Source organism: Berghia stephanieae, chromosome 8 (assembly GCF_034508935.2).
Source record: "Berghia stephanieae isolate SIO BIC M18660-M18661 chromosome 8, UCSD_Bste_1.3, whole genome shotgun sequence".
NCBI classification, from domain to species: Eukaryota; Metazoa; Mollusca; class Gastropoda; order Nudibranchia; family Aeolidiidae; genus Berghia; species Berghia stephanieae.
Window position 1 is genome coordinate 56,363,729 of NC_088367.1, and position 18,084 is coordinate 56,381,812.

At 35.8% G+C, this 18,084-nt stretch overlaps 1 protein-coding gene and 1 long non-coding RNA gene across 2 annotated transcripts; one reads left to right on the forward strand and one right to left on the reverse strand.

Annotated features, from left to right (window-relative positions):
* Positions 1–2,936: 2,936 nt before the first annotated feature.
* LOC144978906 (UPAR/Ly6 domain-containing protein crim-like) lies at positions 2,937–7,855 on the forward strand. The gene is made up of 3 exons (XM_078925512.1): positions 2,937–3,048; positions 4,848–4,976; positions 5,655–7,855. Exons 1-3 carry the CDS (start codon positions 2,994–2,996, stop codon positions 5,924–5,926), a joined length of 456 nt encoding a protein of 151 aa, XP_078781638.1. The 5' UTR covers positions 2,937–2,993; the 3' UTR covers positions 5,927–7,855.
* LOC144978909 (uncharacterized) lies at positions 7,689–16,840 on the reverse strand. Its single transcript, XR_013646624.1, has 2 exons — positions 11,518–16,840; positions 7,689–7,994 (listed from the first exon to the last, which is right to left on the reverse strand). It is a non-coding gene; the product is annotated as an uncharacterized LOC144978909 (long non-coding RNA).
* Positions 16,841–18,084: the final 1,244 nt, after the last annotated feature.

The following is an 18,084-nucleotide window of genomic DNA, read 5'->3' on the forward strand; positions in this document are numbered from 1 at the left end:
TGGTTCTAAACAAAGAAAGTCATTACTTTTTATTCTTCATGCTGGCTAGAACTTTTCATATGCCTTGTGATCAGAATGTGTAAAAGTCAAAACATGATCAAATTTATGGGTTTTTTTCCTTCTGGATACACTTTTATGCTCGTCGAAGAAATATTTCATACGGGCTTCCGCCATTGTTCCGATAGTTTAGAGCCAGTGTTACTAAGTTACTAGGCCTCATTAGGAAGGAAGTGACGTTACGACTGTTGAAGAGTTCCGATCAGCAGAAAAGGTAGGCCCTCCAAGCTCTGAAAGCCTTTGTTATCATTGTTTGGCAGTGTGCGGCTATGTGGTCTTGTGGTATGACACTCGCTTCGGATCGGAAGGTCCTGGGTTCGAGCCTTGCTCAGCGCATCGTTGAGTCCATGGAAAAGGCTCTTTATTCACATTCTCTCACCGTACTCATGTGTAAAATGAGTACCCCGTCGTTAACAGTGTTGTTTATGTCGGAAAAAAATTGTCATATCGCCCAACAGACGTCATGTCATGTCTTGTTAATAATGTTGCGTGTTGCTGTTGACCTGGGACCACTTGTAAAGCGCCTTGAGTACTTTTTGTGGATATAAAAGGCTCAAGTTTTTTGTTGTTTTTAAAAATCTTTTTTTTTTAAATTTATTTAATGATCAGATTATTTCAATTTTAAGTGTATAGCCTAATTGTATGCGTCGCTGCGTCAAAACAAAGAGATAGGTGCTTGAAAGAAAAAAAAATGGAAGGCCGGCTGGTTCGGCTGGTAACATTTAATGTACAAAAGTGATCAATGGACTGGAGATATTGATGGTATGTCTTTCAGTAAAATATTCACAAGTTCTACGCGCAGATCAATTAATTTTTGTACTCCAACTCCAATGTACTTGGATCCTTACACTTACACTTGCATGTTTATAGTTTGTTTGATAGAAATTATTGAGAATTAAAGTTAATCACTTCCTGACCTCCCATAGTGGGCAGGGAGGTACTTACTGCGTCTTCTATTTCTATCCCCTATATCTGTTTTACAACTTGCTTTCTGTCTTTGTCTTTGAATGAGAATAATTGGTTTTGTCCTGGTCCTGGTCCTGGCCAGAGGCCCTGGCTGAGAGGGAAACAGTCAATAAATGTATAGTTAGTTTTGGGAGATGATATTATTATTTTTTTCCTTGTAAATCATCTCTCTGTTATGCAGTGTATTATGTTTTCTTTATATTATATATGATTTGTAAAACATCTGAGTGTATTCCTCTTAGTGGGGACCTGTGCTTGTGTCTGGATGAGACTTTTAGGTGATCTCAAACTAAGTACTTTGATAGTGTGCTCTTGGAATCTGCACCTGTTTCCTATTTGATCCAATTCCCCTTTGTCTTACCTTTTCTTGGGTGCTTTAATTTTAATTCTACAACTTTTTACTATCCCATTTTCTTCCTTTGTACTGGCGCTGATGTCACCTTAATGTGTTGCAAGCGCCGTAAAACCCTTAAAAACAAACAAACAAACAAAGTTAATCATTCAAATTGGTTTCAACGAAAGAAAGTGTTTTAACAACAAATAAAAGTATTTTTAATGGTTTATTTCAAGTCACAAAGAATATAATCAGAGGGCTGATAACGACCTACCATTGTCTTAGACAAAAGGTCGTCTGATTTTTTGGGATGTTTTTTATTTTCTTGTTTTTTTTCTTTCTTGCTTTGTTTGGCACCTTTCATACTCACTTTGTTCAAATAAACAAAACAAAACAAAACAAAACAAAGCAAAACAAAACAAAACAAAAAAAACAACAACAAAAAACAAACAAACAAATAAACAAACAAAAAAATATTTTAAAAAGGCCGAGTTTTCCTCGACTGGGGATCGAACCTCAGACCTCATGATTTAACATTGGTGGAATTGACATATCTTGCGTTGGTTTCAAAGTATTTCCATTACGACAATGTGAGCCCATTATAAATTGAAATTGGGTTTCTAAACCTGAATAATAATATATTATATTTTAACGATACATTCGAAGAGATGATGGTTGCTGTCCGTCTCAAACTTGAGATTTAGCTTTTATATAGCGCAATATCCCCTAAATGTGCTCAAAGCGCTTTACAAAGGTCCCCGGCCAACGTAGGATTAGAATATCATGACGCCTGTTATACGATATTACTTTTTTTCGGACAGAAACAACCCTGTTAACGATCATGTACTCATTTTACACCTGAGTACGGTGAGAGAATGTGAATAAAGAGCCTTATCCAAGGACTCAACTATACGTCGAGCGAGACTCGAACCCAGGACCTTCCGATCCGAAAGCGAGTGCATACCACCAGACCACATAGCCGTCGGTCTCAAACTTTAAAATTTCTTCTCTCTAAATGGCACATGTCACGATAATAATTGAAAGAATATCAACATGGAATAGAATGTTATTCGATGCACCCCAGAGCCCGGTTTCTGCTACACGGTTTGGTTGTAGAGAATAAAATGTCTATAAAATTACATGGCTAATTCTTCGGATACGATCTAGTCAGAACTGAGGATTAGATGTCGCAATATCGGAGGTCTTGAGGGATGCAAAGTGTCGCAGAAAGAAAACCAAAATTTCCGTTCTTCCTTGAATTCGATATACATGTAGGTATATCCGTGAATCTCGTGTGGGTATAGATAGTTCGAAGATGACGTCACTCAAGCCTTTGTTATTGTATTTTGCCATCCGCGTTTGTGAGTGATTCTCACTAAACTGTATTACCCCGACTATAAAAGTTCATCATTTCACAATGTTTTGTGTGTTGGTCAGTTATACTTCCGGATGGCAATGTTATGAGCTTCTGAGCCAAGCGCATACTATCTATATCCGAGCTCGTTAAATTCGAGGTCCACTGTAGTTTGGAATCTTTTTATGATTTTTACCTGTTAAAGAGTTACCGTTCTTCAGGAAACGAGGTCAAGTTAGTGAACTCACAACACAGGTGTACACAAACTCAAAACATTTCAAAATGGCGGTCTACGCCTTACCTTCGTTGTTTATTTTTGTGCTATTAATAAATTATGGTAAGTTTGTGATTTGAATTTGAAAATTGATTTGTGAATAATTTGACAAATGGTTCACGTATTTCTGTTTTACATTGTCGAAGTCATTTCATTTCTACCTGAGACTGACTGAGAGACAGGTGTTTTGCTACTCTCCCCCAACTTCCGTGTTATTTCCTCATTCGTGAACATCGATATTGCCAGTTTTGAGGATGAAAAGGAAGGAGTTAAACAGCAGTACAGAATTATAGGGTTTAAAAAGTAATAGAAATAAAGTACCTGAAATGCCGTGAAACTGAGATGAAGCTTTTAACGGTTGAAGAAAAAATGTTTTGTCACCTGTCCGGCACAGAGGCCGAGGCGAGGTTCTGGTGTGGTTCAATTTTTGGGAGAACTTTCGAAAGCTCATCTTTCTAAAGGAAAAAACTCAAATATTCCCTCAACCACCCTAAGAAAAAGTAAAACCTAATACCTTTAACTAACCCTAATACTAATACTAGCTCTAATAGGAAAAACAAACACTCTAGCATCTTTACTAGTCTATAACTTAATAATGATCTTAGTCTTAGTCATAGAAAAAGAAAAAAAGAAACTCGCCTTCAAGCTAACCCCAATAGAATAAAACAAACCTAGGACTGCTTTGCACTCCCTTTCAATACTTCAAAAAACAAAATGGATGCGGATAACCAAAATAATAATTAGGAAATTTCAAGCTTTCACTTAATCTATAAAGGTTTGTTCTAGAGTCTTTAAAATGCTACTGTTTATTAACAAAATAACCACGGTGAAAATAGAAACTACCTAGAAGAGATGCTATACCGAGGAGTTTTCGGGAGGCCTCCCCAATTTTTACTTTGGACTTTTGAGTAGTTATCCATTCACTTGTCTGTTTTTGTTTGTGTGTTATTGTTTAGATTTTAATAATCAAAAGCCCACCTCATTCCCTTCTACCCAACGTCTACAGATTGAAGCCATCCAGCTCTTTGTTATTAATTTAGACCGCCTACTACTGATAATTATAAGTTATCACTAAACGCGCTAAGTATTGTGTGTTTATACGTTTACTCAGGCTGGCAGATGTTATGAGTGTGAGCATTTTCGTTTACTTAAATATCATCGACTATGGGTCTGACAAATTTTCCTTTCTTTGAGGTAGATAATGTCTGCAGTAATACAAAATGATGCATTTTTGACCATAAGAAAAAGTCTGAGTGGCTTTGTACCACTGCAGCCACCTTACATCAATTAATGGGGACTTTCCACCTGTCCCAATGTATACGTTGTAGGACAGAGCCAAGAACCACAGGGCATCTGATTGAGCATTGTGTTGTGACGAGGTTTCAAGGCGGGTTAGTTATTTGACATGAATGGTGCAATGAATTGGCAGCCTGGATAGAACGCCATAATCTTGTAGTGTGATATGAAACCGTTGGAAGCTGCTACCATTTAGACACATGACAATGCAGCATTCCTCCAGTTGAACTGTTTCATGTTTCTATACCGATTCATCATTTTAGTATGTTTTATGTGTCAATGTAATCATTTTCATAATAAAATTTGAGATAGACATTTAGTTGTAAGTCTGAATGTGTATAACTTCGAAAGTTCAGTTAAAAACTAAAAACCATAAAAAAATGTTTTTTGTTTTGTTTTGTTTTGTTTTTAAAAAAATTGACTTCCTTGTGTATAGAACGGATAAGCTTTGGTCTTGTCTGAGTCTTCGTTATGCTTTACTTTTGATCCCCTCTCCCTGTGAATCCTTCATATCTCCTGCCAGAATGACCAAATTTAATCTTATATTTTACCCATTTGCTCCTCAGGGGAATCCATCTTGTGTCACAGATGCTTCAGTTCCATGGGGGGCTGTGGGGATGACGTCGTTTGGAGGATGTACCCTTGGAGGGACTGCGGAGACAGCTTCTGTGTCAAGGTTATTGAAAAAGTTCCAGGTTTGTGATCGTTTTAAAAATATATTTTGAATAGATTTAAAAATTGAGCTTTTATGTAGCGCAATATCCACTAAATTTGCTCAAAGCGCTTTACAAGGGTCCCTGACCAACAGCAACACTTAACATGTGGAATGAGACATGACGCCTGTCAGGCAATATTACAATTTGTTTCCGGCCTGAGTACGGTGAGAGAATGTGAGTAAAGAGCCTTTTCCAAGGATTCAACTATGCGCTGAGCAAGGTTTGAACCCAGGATCTTCCGATCCGAAAGCGAGTGTCATACCACTTGACCACATAGCCGCTCAAAGTTTTAGTACCATCAAACTTGATCAAGTTATATCCACCTTCTTTGACTGGTTCTATCCTTGTGCATTGAAATCTCCCCCCCCCCCCCCCTCCTCTGTCTCTCTCTCTCTCTCTCTCTCTTGCACCCTACCCCTTAACTACCGTCAACTGGGATAGCTCAAGTATGTTAAAGAAATGTGGTGAAGGGCCTTCCCAAGGATTCAACTTTGTGCTGCCAACATCAGGCTTGAACCTGGGACCTACTGGTCACAAAGCTGCATATGACATTATAGTTCTGCATTTTTTTCTATAAATGAATTAAACTTCTCTATTCTGTATTTTACAATTTTGTTCATTACTTATATTATTTTTTTCATTCCATTTGAAAAAAAGGTGAGGAACCAAGATATATCCGTGAATGTGAACACAATCTATTGAAGTCAACTCGTCATCGACTGCGCATGCCAGTCCTACGTCGTCATGGTTACTGTGTCCCTGCCCGTGTCAACAACCCTTACAATCCTTTGGATTCTGTTGACAGCCGATTTACTTACTGCTTCTGCAACGATTGGAACGGATGCAACTCGGCAAGCAACCTCAAGGTCTCTGCGTTGTTTGGGTTGAGTTTAAGTTTAGCGGTTTTCCTTGTGTCAAAATTGTTCTGAATGCAATTTGAGAGGATCTGAAATTTGTATAGGTGAATGAGAAATGAGTGATTAAAAAACTGAATTTGAAATGAGAGGAAGAGACTGTCATGAAAGTTTTAAAAATTGGATATATTTTAGCTTATTTGTTAGCTTTAAGACAAAATTATAGTCATTATTATTATTATTATTAATTATTATTATTATTATTATTATTATTATTATTATTATTATTATTATTATTATTATTACTATTGTTATTACTTATTTACTTTTTCTTTTTCCATCTTTTTACATTTTGCCCAAAAGTTTACTCAAGTAGTTTGTAGACAGAGTTACAGAGCTAATATATCTTAAAGAGCACTTATTTTTTGTTGATACTTTATTTTTCCCATAAATGAGTTTTGTACATTTTGAAATCATGCAATTGTGAAGTCTGCCAATCATTCCGTAATGTGATGCTGGTTTTTAAGTTAAAAAAAAAAAATTGATTTGATACATTGGTGTCGTGACAAAAGTAGGCCTGTTTTTGTAGTATTTGGCACAAATTACAGTGCCTTGAATTATGGTTATGAGAAAACAAAAAACTAACATTCGTTAGTTTTCTTGATTTAGGCTTTGATGAAGGATGATCCTAAAGAATTACAGACAGGCTTTTAGGATCAAAATTGAGAACAAAGTTAAATTTTCTAGTGGATAAAATGAAGAGAAAAGTCCTTTTAAGCCGTAAGGCCCATAGAGCCGGAGTTTATCCTGGTTTCTGTAGCTTGAAAAATGGACGGTAATAAATTTACCATTCATGGATATGATGCCGGTCTATTCAAAGCATTTTTCCTCCAAATGTAATTGTTTCAGCTGCCCATCACTGTTGAGAGGACAATGGGATCATGCTGGGAAGTCAAAGGGGTCGTAAAAGACCTCATTTGTACCTGGGTTTGATGCCAGCTCCTGTGTTTGTTCGGCTAAAGCTATCAAATAATTTGATGTTCAGAGACATAAACATTCCCAAATCATATCATTGTATCAGTATGTTCCCATTCAAAACATTTCATCGATGATTTTTTTCTCTCGATATAATTTTTCTATTTATTATGTACAATAATATTTTGGCAAGGCCTCAATTTTAGATTTGATCGCAATGATATGTCATAAATGCAAATTTTGATCATGTAGGAAATTGATTAAATCAATTCATCCTCGTTTATAAATTATTCCTGGACCCGAGTTTTTAAGTTGCTTACAGTGTGAAGTGGTTGGGATGACATCGACTTATGCTCTCTTGTTATTGTCATTAGGGCTGAAATTTTACCAAAGAAATGATTTGTATGTAATGTTAGGTCTTTGTTCCTTTGAAATGTGGACACCGGTTGTGGTTTAGTTGTCTCTTCAGTGGATGACTTATATATGAAGAATATTTGGGGGTGGGGGCTCAACGATTTCTAAGAGTTATCAAATAAAAGAAAAAAAAATATTTTAACCCTCTCCTTACCAGCTATTTTCCGGATTTTCCTTAAAACTTCAAACCAACTAACGCAAAAATAGATTTTTTATCACTCAGACATAATAGCAGTAAAATTCTTGCGATACATAATTTCTTTAGCATAACATGCACTACAACACACTGTTCTTTCTTTAAATTTGATGATGTACAAGAGAAAATTGAATAAGAAAAAGGTTGGTTGCATCGTAACGAATGTGACGATTTTCCTGTAGTTGGTAAGGAGAGGGTTGAAAGGGGTGGTGATTTGATGCACGGCTATGCATACTTTGGCTGGTAGATACGCCTAGTGCCCTTTGGGAGGTGGATCAGAGAGTCTGAGTCAGTTATGCAGCAATCCAGTTTACCTAGTGCCCTTTGGGAGGTGGATCAGAGAGTCTGAGTCAGTTATGCAGCAATCCAGTTTACCTAGTGCCCTTTGGGAGGTGGATCAGAGAGTCTGAGTCAGTTATGCAGCAATCCAGTTTACCTAGTGCCCTTTGGGAGGTGGATCAGAGAGTCTGAGTCAGTTATGCAGCAATCCAGTTTACCTAGTGCCCTTTGGGAGGTGGATCAGAGAGTCTGAGTCAGTTATGCAGCAATCCAGTTTACCTAATAATAATAATAATAATAATACACATTTATATAGCGCTCATTCTCGTGTAAAACACAAGCTCTGGGCACTTTACAATATAAATATCAATTTTAAGTGAAAAAATAAAAAAAATAAAATAATAACAACAATAACAATTCATAGCCAAATCAAGGATTCATATAGAGTCAAGAAAAACAAATACAGTAAAAATGTGTCTTGAGATTCTTTTTAAAAGTAGGTAAAGACTTGCACTCCCTCAGACCACGTGGTAGTTCATTCCAAATCTTGGGGCCGAAACAAGCAAACGATCTATCACCAAATTTTGTTCTTGATCTTTTTTCCGAAATTTTCGTTTGGTCATTACATGATCTTAAAGTGTAATTTTCAAATTTACACATGACCACGTGATCTGTGAGATATGCCGGTGCTATACCAGCCAAACACTTATAAACAAGACACGCTGCTTTGTAATATGTGCGCTTTTCAATGGGCAACCAGTGGAGAGAGGCCAACAAAGGGGTTGCATGATCAAATTTTTTTTTGCCAAAAACTAATCTTGCAGCACTGTTTTGCAGTAGTTGCAATTGTTTAATAGAAGCCTGAGGCAAGTTGACAAGCAGCGAGTTACAATAGTCTAGTTTCGAAAAAATGAGGGAAACAACCAATGTTTTACATGTTCCAATTGCAATATACTGACGGATCGAACTGATTTTCTTCAATTGAAAGTATAAAGATTTACAGAGAGCAGAAATGTGAGCTGACATTTTCATTTCTGAATCAAAATAGACACCCAAATTTTTCACAGTCTTTGAAACTTTGATCTTTTCACCCCCAATCAACACCTCAAGACCATCATTCACCTTCAACAGCCCTCTATTTCCCACAATCATCACTTCTGTTTTTGACTCATTCATTTTCAACTTGTTTGCATCCATCCACTCTTTCACATCCGTCACACATTCTTCCACACGTTTCACAATATTTTCGAGATTTTTAGTTTTATCAGTAGCATAAAGTTGCGTATCATCTGCATAGAGATGATAGCGCAGCCCATGACCAGTGATGACATTAGATAATGGAGAAGTATACAAAACAAAAAGAATTGGACCCAAAACAGAGCCTTGAGGAACACCAAAAGACAATGTATGTTGACGAGAAAGTTTATCTAAAATCATAACCTGTTGCTTTCTGCCATCTAAATAAGATTCAAACCACTGCAAGACAGTCCCAGACAAGCCAAATGTTATATTAAGTCGTTTAATGAGAATACCGTGATCAATAGTATCAAACGCCGCCGAAAGGTCTAACAATGTCAGAAGAGAAACAGAACCTTTATCTAAAACATCAAGCAAATCACTCGCAACACAGCACAGAGCAGTTTCTGTGCTGTGGTAAGAACGATAAGCTGACTGAAATTTTTCCCATAGATTGTTTTCATGGAGATGTTGTGAAAGACGTCTGAGTACAACTTTTTCAAGGATTTTAGAAAGAAATGGCAGATTTGAGACGGGACGGTAGTTACTAAGGTCATTTACATTGAGATTTTGCTTTTTTATGAGAGGCTTTACAATTGCATGTTTATAGATATCTGGGACTTGTCCTGAGATAAGTGACTGATTTATAATATAAGTTATGCAAGGTAACAATTCAGGAAGACATAATTTCAAAATATTAGTTGGTAAAGGATCTAAATCACATGACTTCGAGGAAGATGAAAAAATTATTTTAGAAATTTCTTCTTCAGTTGTTTCTTTAAAACAAGAGAATCCCTGTGAACCCGAAAAAGGGTGGAAATTTATATCTTCATTTTGCACGAGGTCCAAATTGTTCCGAATTTTCGATATTTTTCCCGAAAAGAAATCTGAAAATGCATCCGGCTGCTTTTCTACCGGGATATTAGTGGGTAGACACATGCCCTTTTCTTCCCCTAAAAGTTCCTTTGAAACAGAGAAAAATTCCTTAGTGTCCCTCACTGATGACAGTTTTGTGTTATAATAGTTTCTTTTTGCTCTTTTGCAGGTGGTTTTATACTTATGCTTTTTTGCTATATATATCAGCCGGTCAATCTCAAGGCCCGATTTTCTCCACGATGCCTCTGCATTCCTTTTTTCCCTTTTGGCAGTTTTTTCACTCTGGTTAAACCACGGAGACGGTTTCCTGGAATTTATTATTCTAGTTGTCTTTGGCGCATGCCTGTCGATGACGTTGCGCAGTACCTCGTCTGTTTTCTGTGCTGATGGTATATCCATTCTTCCTAGTTCCTCTGACAGATTGTTTTTGAAGGAACTAATGTCTATTTTTTTGGTATCCCTAGACACTATCTTGACTTTCTTTGCTTTCTCTTTGATGCATTTGAGAGTTGCCAGAATCAGATTGTGGTCTGAAATTTCTTTTTTGATATTTTTAATTGATTCAACAAGCGAGGGTGTGTCAATGATGAACCAGTCCAAGATGTGCCCCAATCTTTGAGTTGGAGAGGTCACTAACTGAGTGAGGCCATGTTCATTCAGCATATTTTTTATAATTTTAACGAGACTATTCTGATCAACATCAAACTGAATATTAAAATCGCCGATATAAATTTTTCGCTTATTTGATGTGTCTTTTGATACAAAATCTGAAAATTCGTCAGCAAAATCATTCTGTCTCAGTTTGTTCTTTTTGCTTGGGGGTGGTCTGTAGATACAAGTGATTAAAAATGAAATTTGAGGGTAGGTCAATGTGGTTTGGACACACTCGAAACTTTTGAACGAAATTGGCCTGTTTTGTATTTTAGACGAAAGAGCGTGTTTGTATATGATGGCGATCCCCCCTCCTGATCGTCCATTTCTTGGGAACGATTCCATCTTGTAGCCGGGAGGTGTCATTTCTTTCATTATAGGTTCATCACCGAACTGACGCAACCATGATTCAGTTATATATAGAATATCGATATCGTGTTGATCTATGACATCGATTATATCGAATGTCTTGTTTCTCGATGACTGTGCGTTAATATGGCCAATACAAATGTTATGATTTCCATGACTTGGTCTTGTGTCATTTGTCAATATTTTTGTTAACGTCTGTGGTGGTCGAGTTGAACGATGACAGTTCACTGGACGTCGCGGGACTGTTGTTTCAATTACATGTTGTTTACGTCGACCACCACGTTTACAGACAATCTTTTGTTGATTGTAATGGTGTTCACGTTTGAGGTCGGAATGTGTGTTTTCAATTTGTAAACAATAAAAGCGCAGGGTGAATAAAAGTCCAACGACAGCCGACAGTAAAAATTGATTGTGAGAACGAGTAAAAATGGCGGGGTCTTGGTGAAACATTGTAAAATAGTCCGAAACAATTTCGATAAAAATGATGTCAAAACCGTATAAAATATAATTAAAGCAATATCACAATGGTATCTTACGTGTTGTACAAAAATCCTTGAATAAAAATTGAATTGAAATAAGACGTGTAAATCCTTGAAATCGGTAAAAATTGAAGAGAAATGTCACAACAACAAAAACACGTCTTGCCTGTTAGGCAACTACACACAACTACCTAGTGCCCTTTGGGAGGTGGATCAGAGAGTCTGAGTCAGTTATGCAGCAATCCAGTTTCCAGTAGACCTGAGGCATAAAGAGGTCGGTTGGACCTGGACCGGACCCTTGGTCAGTTCTCATTGTATCAGTGGGCATGTTGAGTGTGGGGCATAAATAGGTTGGTTGGACTGGACCGGAAACTTGGTCAGTTCTCATTATATCAGAGGGCATGTTGAGTGTAGGTACTGTGCTTTTATTGGCGTTTGCTAGTTTGGAAAGTGGGGTAAAAGGAATTTCCTTTTTCCTATCTTTGAATTCAAAATTTTGGTTCAAAGGGCTTGTTGAATTATTTAATGAAAGGGGAATTCAAACTTGAGAAGGAATTCAAGTGGATATTTTGTCTATTTAAAAAAAAGATAATGTGTGGCCTTGCAAGAAAAGAAAAAGCATGGATAAAAGGAAAAGCTTCGTTAAATGTTGATTTGTGGTCTGTGCCAGTTGATAATATTACTTTTTTAAATTTTCATTTCATGCTCCGTTGCCTTCAAGACATTGTATCAATTTAGGAGAGCAAAATCAAACACGAATAATAAGACACATGATGAATCTTTCAGACCTGTCACTTATATATTTGGACTGGTATAAATGGAAATGTTTTTTAAAGCTACTCCCATAGCGGGCAGGGAGGTACATACTGTGCCTCCCTCCCCTTATATCTGTTTCCAACATACTTTCTGTCTTTGTCTTGGAATGAGATTACTTGGTTTTGCCCTGGCACTGGCCGGAATCCTAGCTGGGAGGGAAACAATTAAATGCATAGTTATTGTTTTGGGAGATGATATTTTTTTCCTTGTAAATCATCTCTCTGTTATGTATTATTATATTTGTTATTTTTAAAGTATAATGTAAGCATTTGAGTGTGTTCCTCTTTGTTGGATTTTGTGCTTGTGTCTGGATGAGACTTGTAGGTGATTTCAAACTAAGTACATTAGTGGTATGCTCTTGGAATCTACATCTGATCCCTATTTGTTCTCAATTCCCCTTTGTCTTACTTTTTCTTGGGTGCTTTAATTGTAATTCTAGAACTTTTTACTATCCCATTTTCTTCCTTTTTACTGGCGCTGATATAACCTAAATGTGTTGCAAGCCCCGTAAAACCCTTAAAAACAACAAAAACAATTTTAAAGCTAGAATTGACAAAATTTTGGATTTTTATCATCTAGAGTTGCTTTTTTCCCCACTAATTTTCAAGCAGAACTAAATCTGAATAACATTACATCCATTTTAAAAAGGATATTAAACAAATTAGGGACAGAGATATTTCCTTTTGTGCTGATACAGATTAATTTCTTTCCAAAAAACCATACCGTTTATTTGTTTTGTTGTTTGTAGCAGGTCTGATCAATGATTTGAATTTGCACTCTTTGAAAGGATAGCACGTCTTTTTGATACTTGCATAGAGGCCAATATTCCTGATACAATCAGGGCTGTCCCAATTTAGCAATCTGGAGGAAAATTTAGATGGGAAAAAATTGTGGACTTTATTTATATGTATGGAAATGGAAATGACCCTTGTATGTCCCAGGCTTATGCTTTATTTACTGGCCAATTGAAACAAATGACAGAAAAGACTCTAAATCTAGAATATATTATATAACAGTCCAAACATACTGCTGTTTTGGGTCATGACTGTGTGTTGTGGGTAAAGGTGTCCCGTTTTAGCTTTTTGAAAAGTTGGCCGCTATGCACGAGCACTTGTTCACACCCAAGTTTCGTTTAGAAAAGTAGATTATTTAATGTGAATATTCATAAATGATTAATGCATGATTTTTACTCTTAATTCAAACTGAGAGATTTGTAAATAGCTCACATTCATTATGTCAGGTCATCGTCTTCCCACAAGGCTTTTGACTGCTTCAGCCCCAAGGTAGCTAACTGTAATCTATTGTTGAACATTCTCTTCTGAATATGATTCCTGTTTGTTACTTCTGCTTTCCTTTTCTCTATATATATCTATCTCTCCCTCTTTTGATTTTATTTTAGATTTTACACATTACAATGTCATTCCATTTTTTTGCTGCCAATTTTATTTAGTATACTGATTAACATTCCACCGTCATGTTTCGCACAATGATCACATCATTTTTAAGTCGTGGCTCAGATGTCTTGGTTCTTGTTTTTTTTTTTTGTTTTTTTTTTTGGTATTTTAAAGAAAATAATTATAATATATGAATAGCAGATTTGCCTGGTATTATTATTATGCATTGTGCCTAAAATATCACGTGCATCATTTCGATTATTGTCCTACTACTTATTAATAATATGACCCCTTGCCTCGAGTTCGCATATTTTTCAGTGTTTCCTGTTTGATGAAAATTGAACTTTTTTATGAGGCATTGATTTAATCGACACGACGTTTTGATGTAATTGAAGGCGTTAAAAGACCGAACGTGTTACTGTTACTGTTAGGTCTGGCTGATTGTTGAGGTTGACCAACGATTCTCACCAATCCCTCCCTGCAACCATTCCATTTTATGGTTTGTAATTTTATATTATATTTACTGTTAATATTATTGACATTCATTAATACTGTTACTACTACTATTACCTCTACTACTACTACTACTACTACTACTACTACTACTACTACTACTACTACTACTACTACTACTACTACTACTACTACTACTACTTCAACGTCTACTACTACTGCTGCTGCTGCTACTATCACTACTACTACTACTACTACTACTACTACCTGGGTGGGGACCTGACCTCCTATAGCGGGCAGGGAGGTACATACTGTGTCTTCTATCCCCTTATATCTGTGTTTTCCAACATGCTTTCTGTCTTTGTCTTGGAATGAGATTATTTGGTTTTGTCCTGGCCCTGGCCCGAGTCCTGGCTGGGAGGGAAACAGTCAAATGCATAGTTATTGTTTTGAGAGATGATTTTTTTTTCCTTGTAAATCATCTCTCTGTTATGTATTATTATATTTATTTTTAATGTATGATGTAAGCATCTGAGTGTATTCCTCCTTGTTGGATTTTGTGCTTGTGTCCGGATGAGACTTATAGGTGATTTCAAACTAAGTACATTGATGGTATGCTCTTGGAATCTACATCTGATCCCTATTTGTTCCCAAGTCCCCTTTGTCTAACTCTCTTGGGTGCTTTAATTGTAATTCTAGAACTTTCGACTATCCCATTTTCTTCCTTTTTACTGGCGCTGATATAACCTAAATGTGTTGCAAGCGCCGTAAAACCCTTAAAAACAAACATACTACTACTACTACTACTACTACTTCAACTACTACCACTATTACTATTGCTGCTACTACTACATATATGATTGTGGTAATCAATTGATTTTTTTTTTTATCTTTTGCTCATTTTTATGCAAAGCATTGTAAATACATTCTATCAACAGAAATATGTGAGCTTTGTTTTGGATAGATTGAGTCTAAGTCACGAATTTCATTTTTAAAAATTTGTAATTCATATTTCAAATCTCAAGATACACGTGGTGGAAATAAAAAATTGAAATAACCGCGTTGAGTAAGTGACTTTTGGTCAAATTATAAAATTAATAATTTTTGTCTTTTCAAAACTACTAGGAATCTATCTGAATTTCGTACAAAGTTTTTGATTTTCAAATTCAAGATATGCTCACAAAGGCTGTCAGTGATTTAACATTGAAAGTATCAGTCTATTTAAACGAACCAATTTCACCACCACGCTGCTGTGCGGTTTCCCACTAGTATGGAATATGTATGATGCTGTATGTGTGAATTAATGAGAAAGCTTTTGTACGTGATTCAAGTGGGAATGTGAATGACGGAATGCACGAAATGAAACTGTGAAATTACCATCAGCACTATAATAAAATGTCATAAGTAACAGGTATTCTTCAAGTTTATTGAAAAATGAGTTTAGTTTATTCATAGCATATTCAATTAATTTGTCTTGATAGCTGGGTACCTGCTTTTCAGTTTAATTTATCACCCACAACAATTACATTTCTTCATTTTAATTAATTTTTAGACAAATAAAAAGCTGGCGTTTTAAAAACAAAACACAACAAAATTGTTTTAGATGATGTCTCATTGGGTTGATCAGCGTAAGGAAATAGTATATATTTAAATTTCAAGACTTGTCATGGACTCAAAAGACTAACACAAACACAGATCATTGTTCATAAATTACACAAATAGAGCAATGATCTTTATTGGGTGTATTGGAAAGTCTTTGCTTCAACAATTGTCCAACTTCAATTTCAATTTTTGTCTAAGATGTACGTTGACATGAGATTTTTAAAATAATCATCATCATCAATTAATGATTTTGAATACTTCAAGTCGGATGGAAAATTATAATACAGCAAATATCTATTTATTTTTTGGGCCACCCAATGGCTATTTGAATTTTGACATTGTGTTTATAGTTTTCGAAGAAGCAGCTTTTATGTTTTAAAATTGTATTATTAGTTAATACCGTTGAGCCAAATTTAAAAATTTTATTTTATTCTTTAAACTTTAAAACAGAAATTTTGTTGGTCTGGAATTATAATGGTAAACATTTTCATTACCAAATTCGTAGTTCTCTACCCGGAATTATTAAGTATTTCCAGATAAAATTTGTTACAATTCAAGCCAAATTTTGTATAATGAACAATTTTAATACGACATTTCCATCCCAACTTTCTACCTTTTCGAAACAAAAGGGCTACTTATTCAATATTTCCAGACCAAGTTTAACACATTGGTCACTGGATTTGTGTTATTCCCCAATCCAAATATTATTTACGCTATCAATATTTAGATTGTTTTGGGTTGTTTTTTTTTTCAAATATGTAAATGATTTTATTAAGATTTTCACTTCGTTTTGTATTACTTGTCGAATGTATTGCAGTTGAGGATAAATAGGGTGAGTAAAATAAGTTCTTTTAAAAAAATTTTTTTTTTGTTTTTTGTTTTTTTGTTTGTTTTTTTTTGTTTTTCGTTTGGTCTTTGTCAGATCGTAGTAAATTTTAATTGTTTTAAAATGAATTAACTGTGCTGACCGGGAGGTGTTAAAGATGAATATTTTATAATAAAATCTTATAACAAATCAATAGTTTTATTCAATATTTTGCAGTTGGCATTTTCATTTCGTTTTAAAGCTCTCTGTACTCTTCTTTTCACATCGTCCTCTATTTCATTATTTACCAACTGCAGCTGGGTGGAGTCTTCAGACCTCCCGTGTTGGGCAGGTAGGTGGTCACTTGCTGTGTCTCCCACTCCCCTTTATCTGTTTTCTGTGTTGCTTTTTTGTCTTTGTATGAGAATGGGGTTGTTTGGTTTGTCCTGGCCCTGGTCGGAGTCCTTGCCTGGGAGGGAAACAGTCAAATGTTTTAGTTATAGTTTTGGGAGAGGATACTATTTTCCTTGTAAATCTTCTCTCTGTTCTGTTATGTATATTATTATATTTGTTATTTTGAATGTATAATGTACGCATTTGAGTGTATTCGTCTTTGTTGGATTTTGTGTTTGTGTCCGGATGAGACGTATAGGTGATCTCAAACTAAGTACATTGGTGGTATGCTCTTGGAATCTCCATCTGATCCCTATTTGTTTCTATTTCCCCTTTGTCTTACTTTCTCTTGGCTGATTTGATTGTAATTCTATAACTTTTTACTATCCCATTGTCTTCCTTTTTACTGGCGCTGATATAACATAAATGTGTTGCAAGCGCCGTAAAACCCTTTAAAACAGAAACAAACATATTCCAAAACGTCCACTTTTATGACGCAAAAACAAAACAAAACAAAAAAATCAAATATAAGGATTTTGATGAATTGTAGAAATGATCTAGCTGTCATATATTTTATCCGGGGTTTAATGATAAATGACAGAAAGAAAAATAAAAGGGTGAGAAACGGGCACCAACATAAAAAAATGAAATACAGTGCTGTTAGGTAGCAGCGTGTAGTACGGTCTTTGCTTCGTACCCGAAAGGTACCGAGTTCGATCCCCCCCCCCCCCCCCCCCCCACTGCGCTGTGTGGCCTTGAGCATGTCACCTCGCTCTAGTTCAATTTGCTGACGCCTGGGTTATTCCAGTCGTCCTTTGGAATAGGACCTAGTGACAAATTTCCCCTATGGGATGAATAAAGGGAATTTTAATTTTTATTTTTATTTATAAGATAAACTGGTTTTAAGTTGAAATGTCGCTTAAAATAACCTTTTCGACCAGACCCTTCTCTCTTCGTGTCAGCCAACTAAACAAATTAATTCTGGTTTAAATAAACACAGTCGATCTGTCTGCGTAAAAAAAAAAAAAAGTAAATTCTTTGTAGCCACAGTGGCCTTCTTTCTCGACATCCAAGCGTCAACCCCTACTATCCAAAAATGAATAAATAAATATATAAATTTTTAACCAAAATCAAACAAAAAAGAATTTTAAATAGGATTCAATAGTCGTAACGTCACTTCCTTCATAATGACGCATGGTAACTTAGCAACACTGCTCTAAACAATCGGAACAATGGCGGGCGCCCGTATGAAATGTTTCTCCGGCGAGCATAAAAGCGTATCCAGAGGGAAAAAA

What these genes read in the sequence shown, in the direction of transcription:
- LOC144978906 (XM_078925512.1), top strand. Translation starts at nt 2,994, where the DNA reads ATGGCGGTCTACGCCTTACCTTCGTTGTTTATTTTTGTGCTATTAATA. An exon ending in TGTGCTATTAATAAATTATG is followed by an intron (nt 3,049 to 4,847) that starts GTAAGTTTGTGA and finishes TTTGCTCCTCAG; the next exon opens with GGGAATCCATCTTGTGTCAC. An exon ending in GGTTATTGAAAAAGTTCCAG is followed by an intron (nt 4,977 to 5,654) that starts GTTTGTGATCGT and finishes TTTGAAAAAAAG; the next exon opens with GTGAGGAACCAAGATATATC.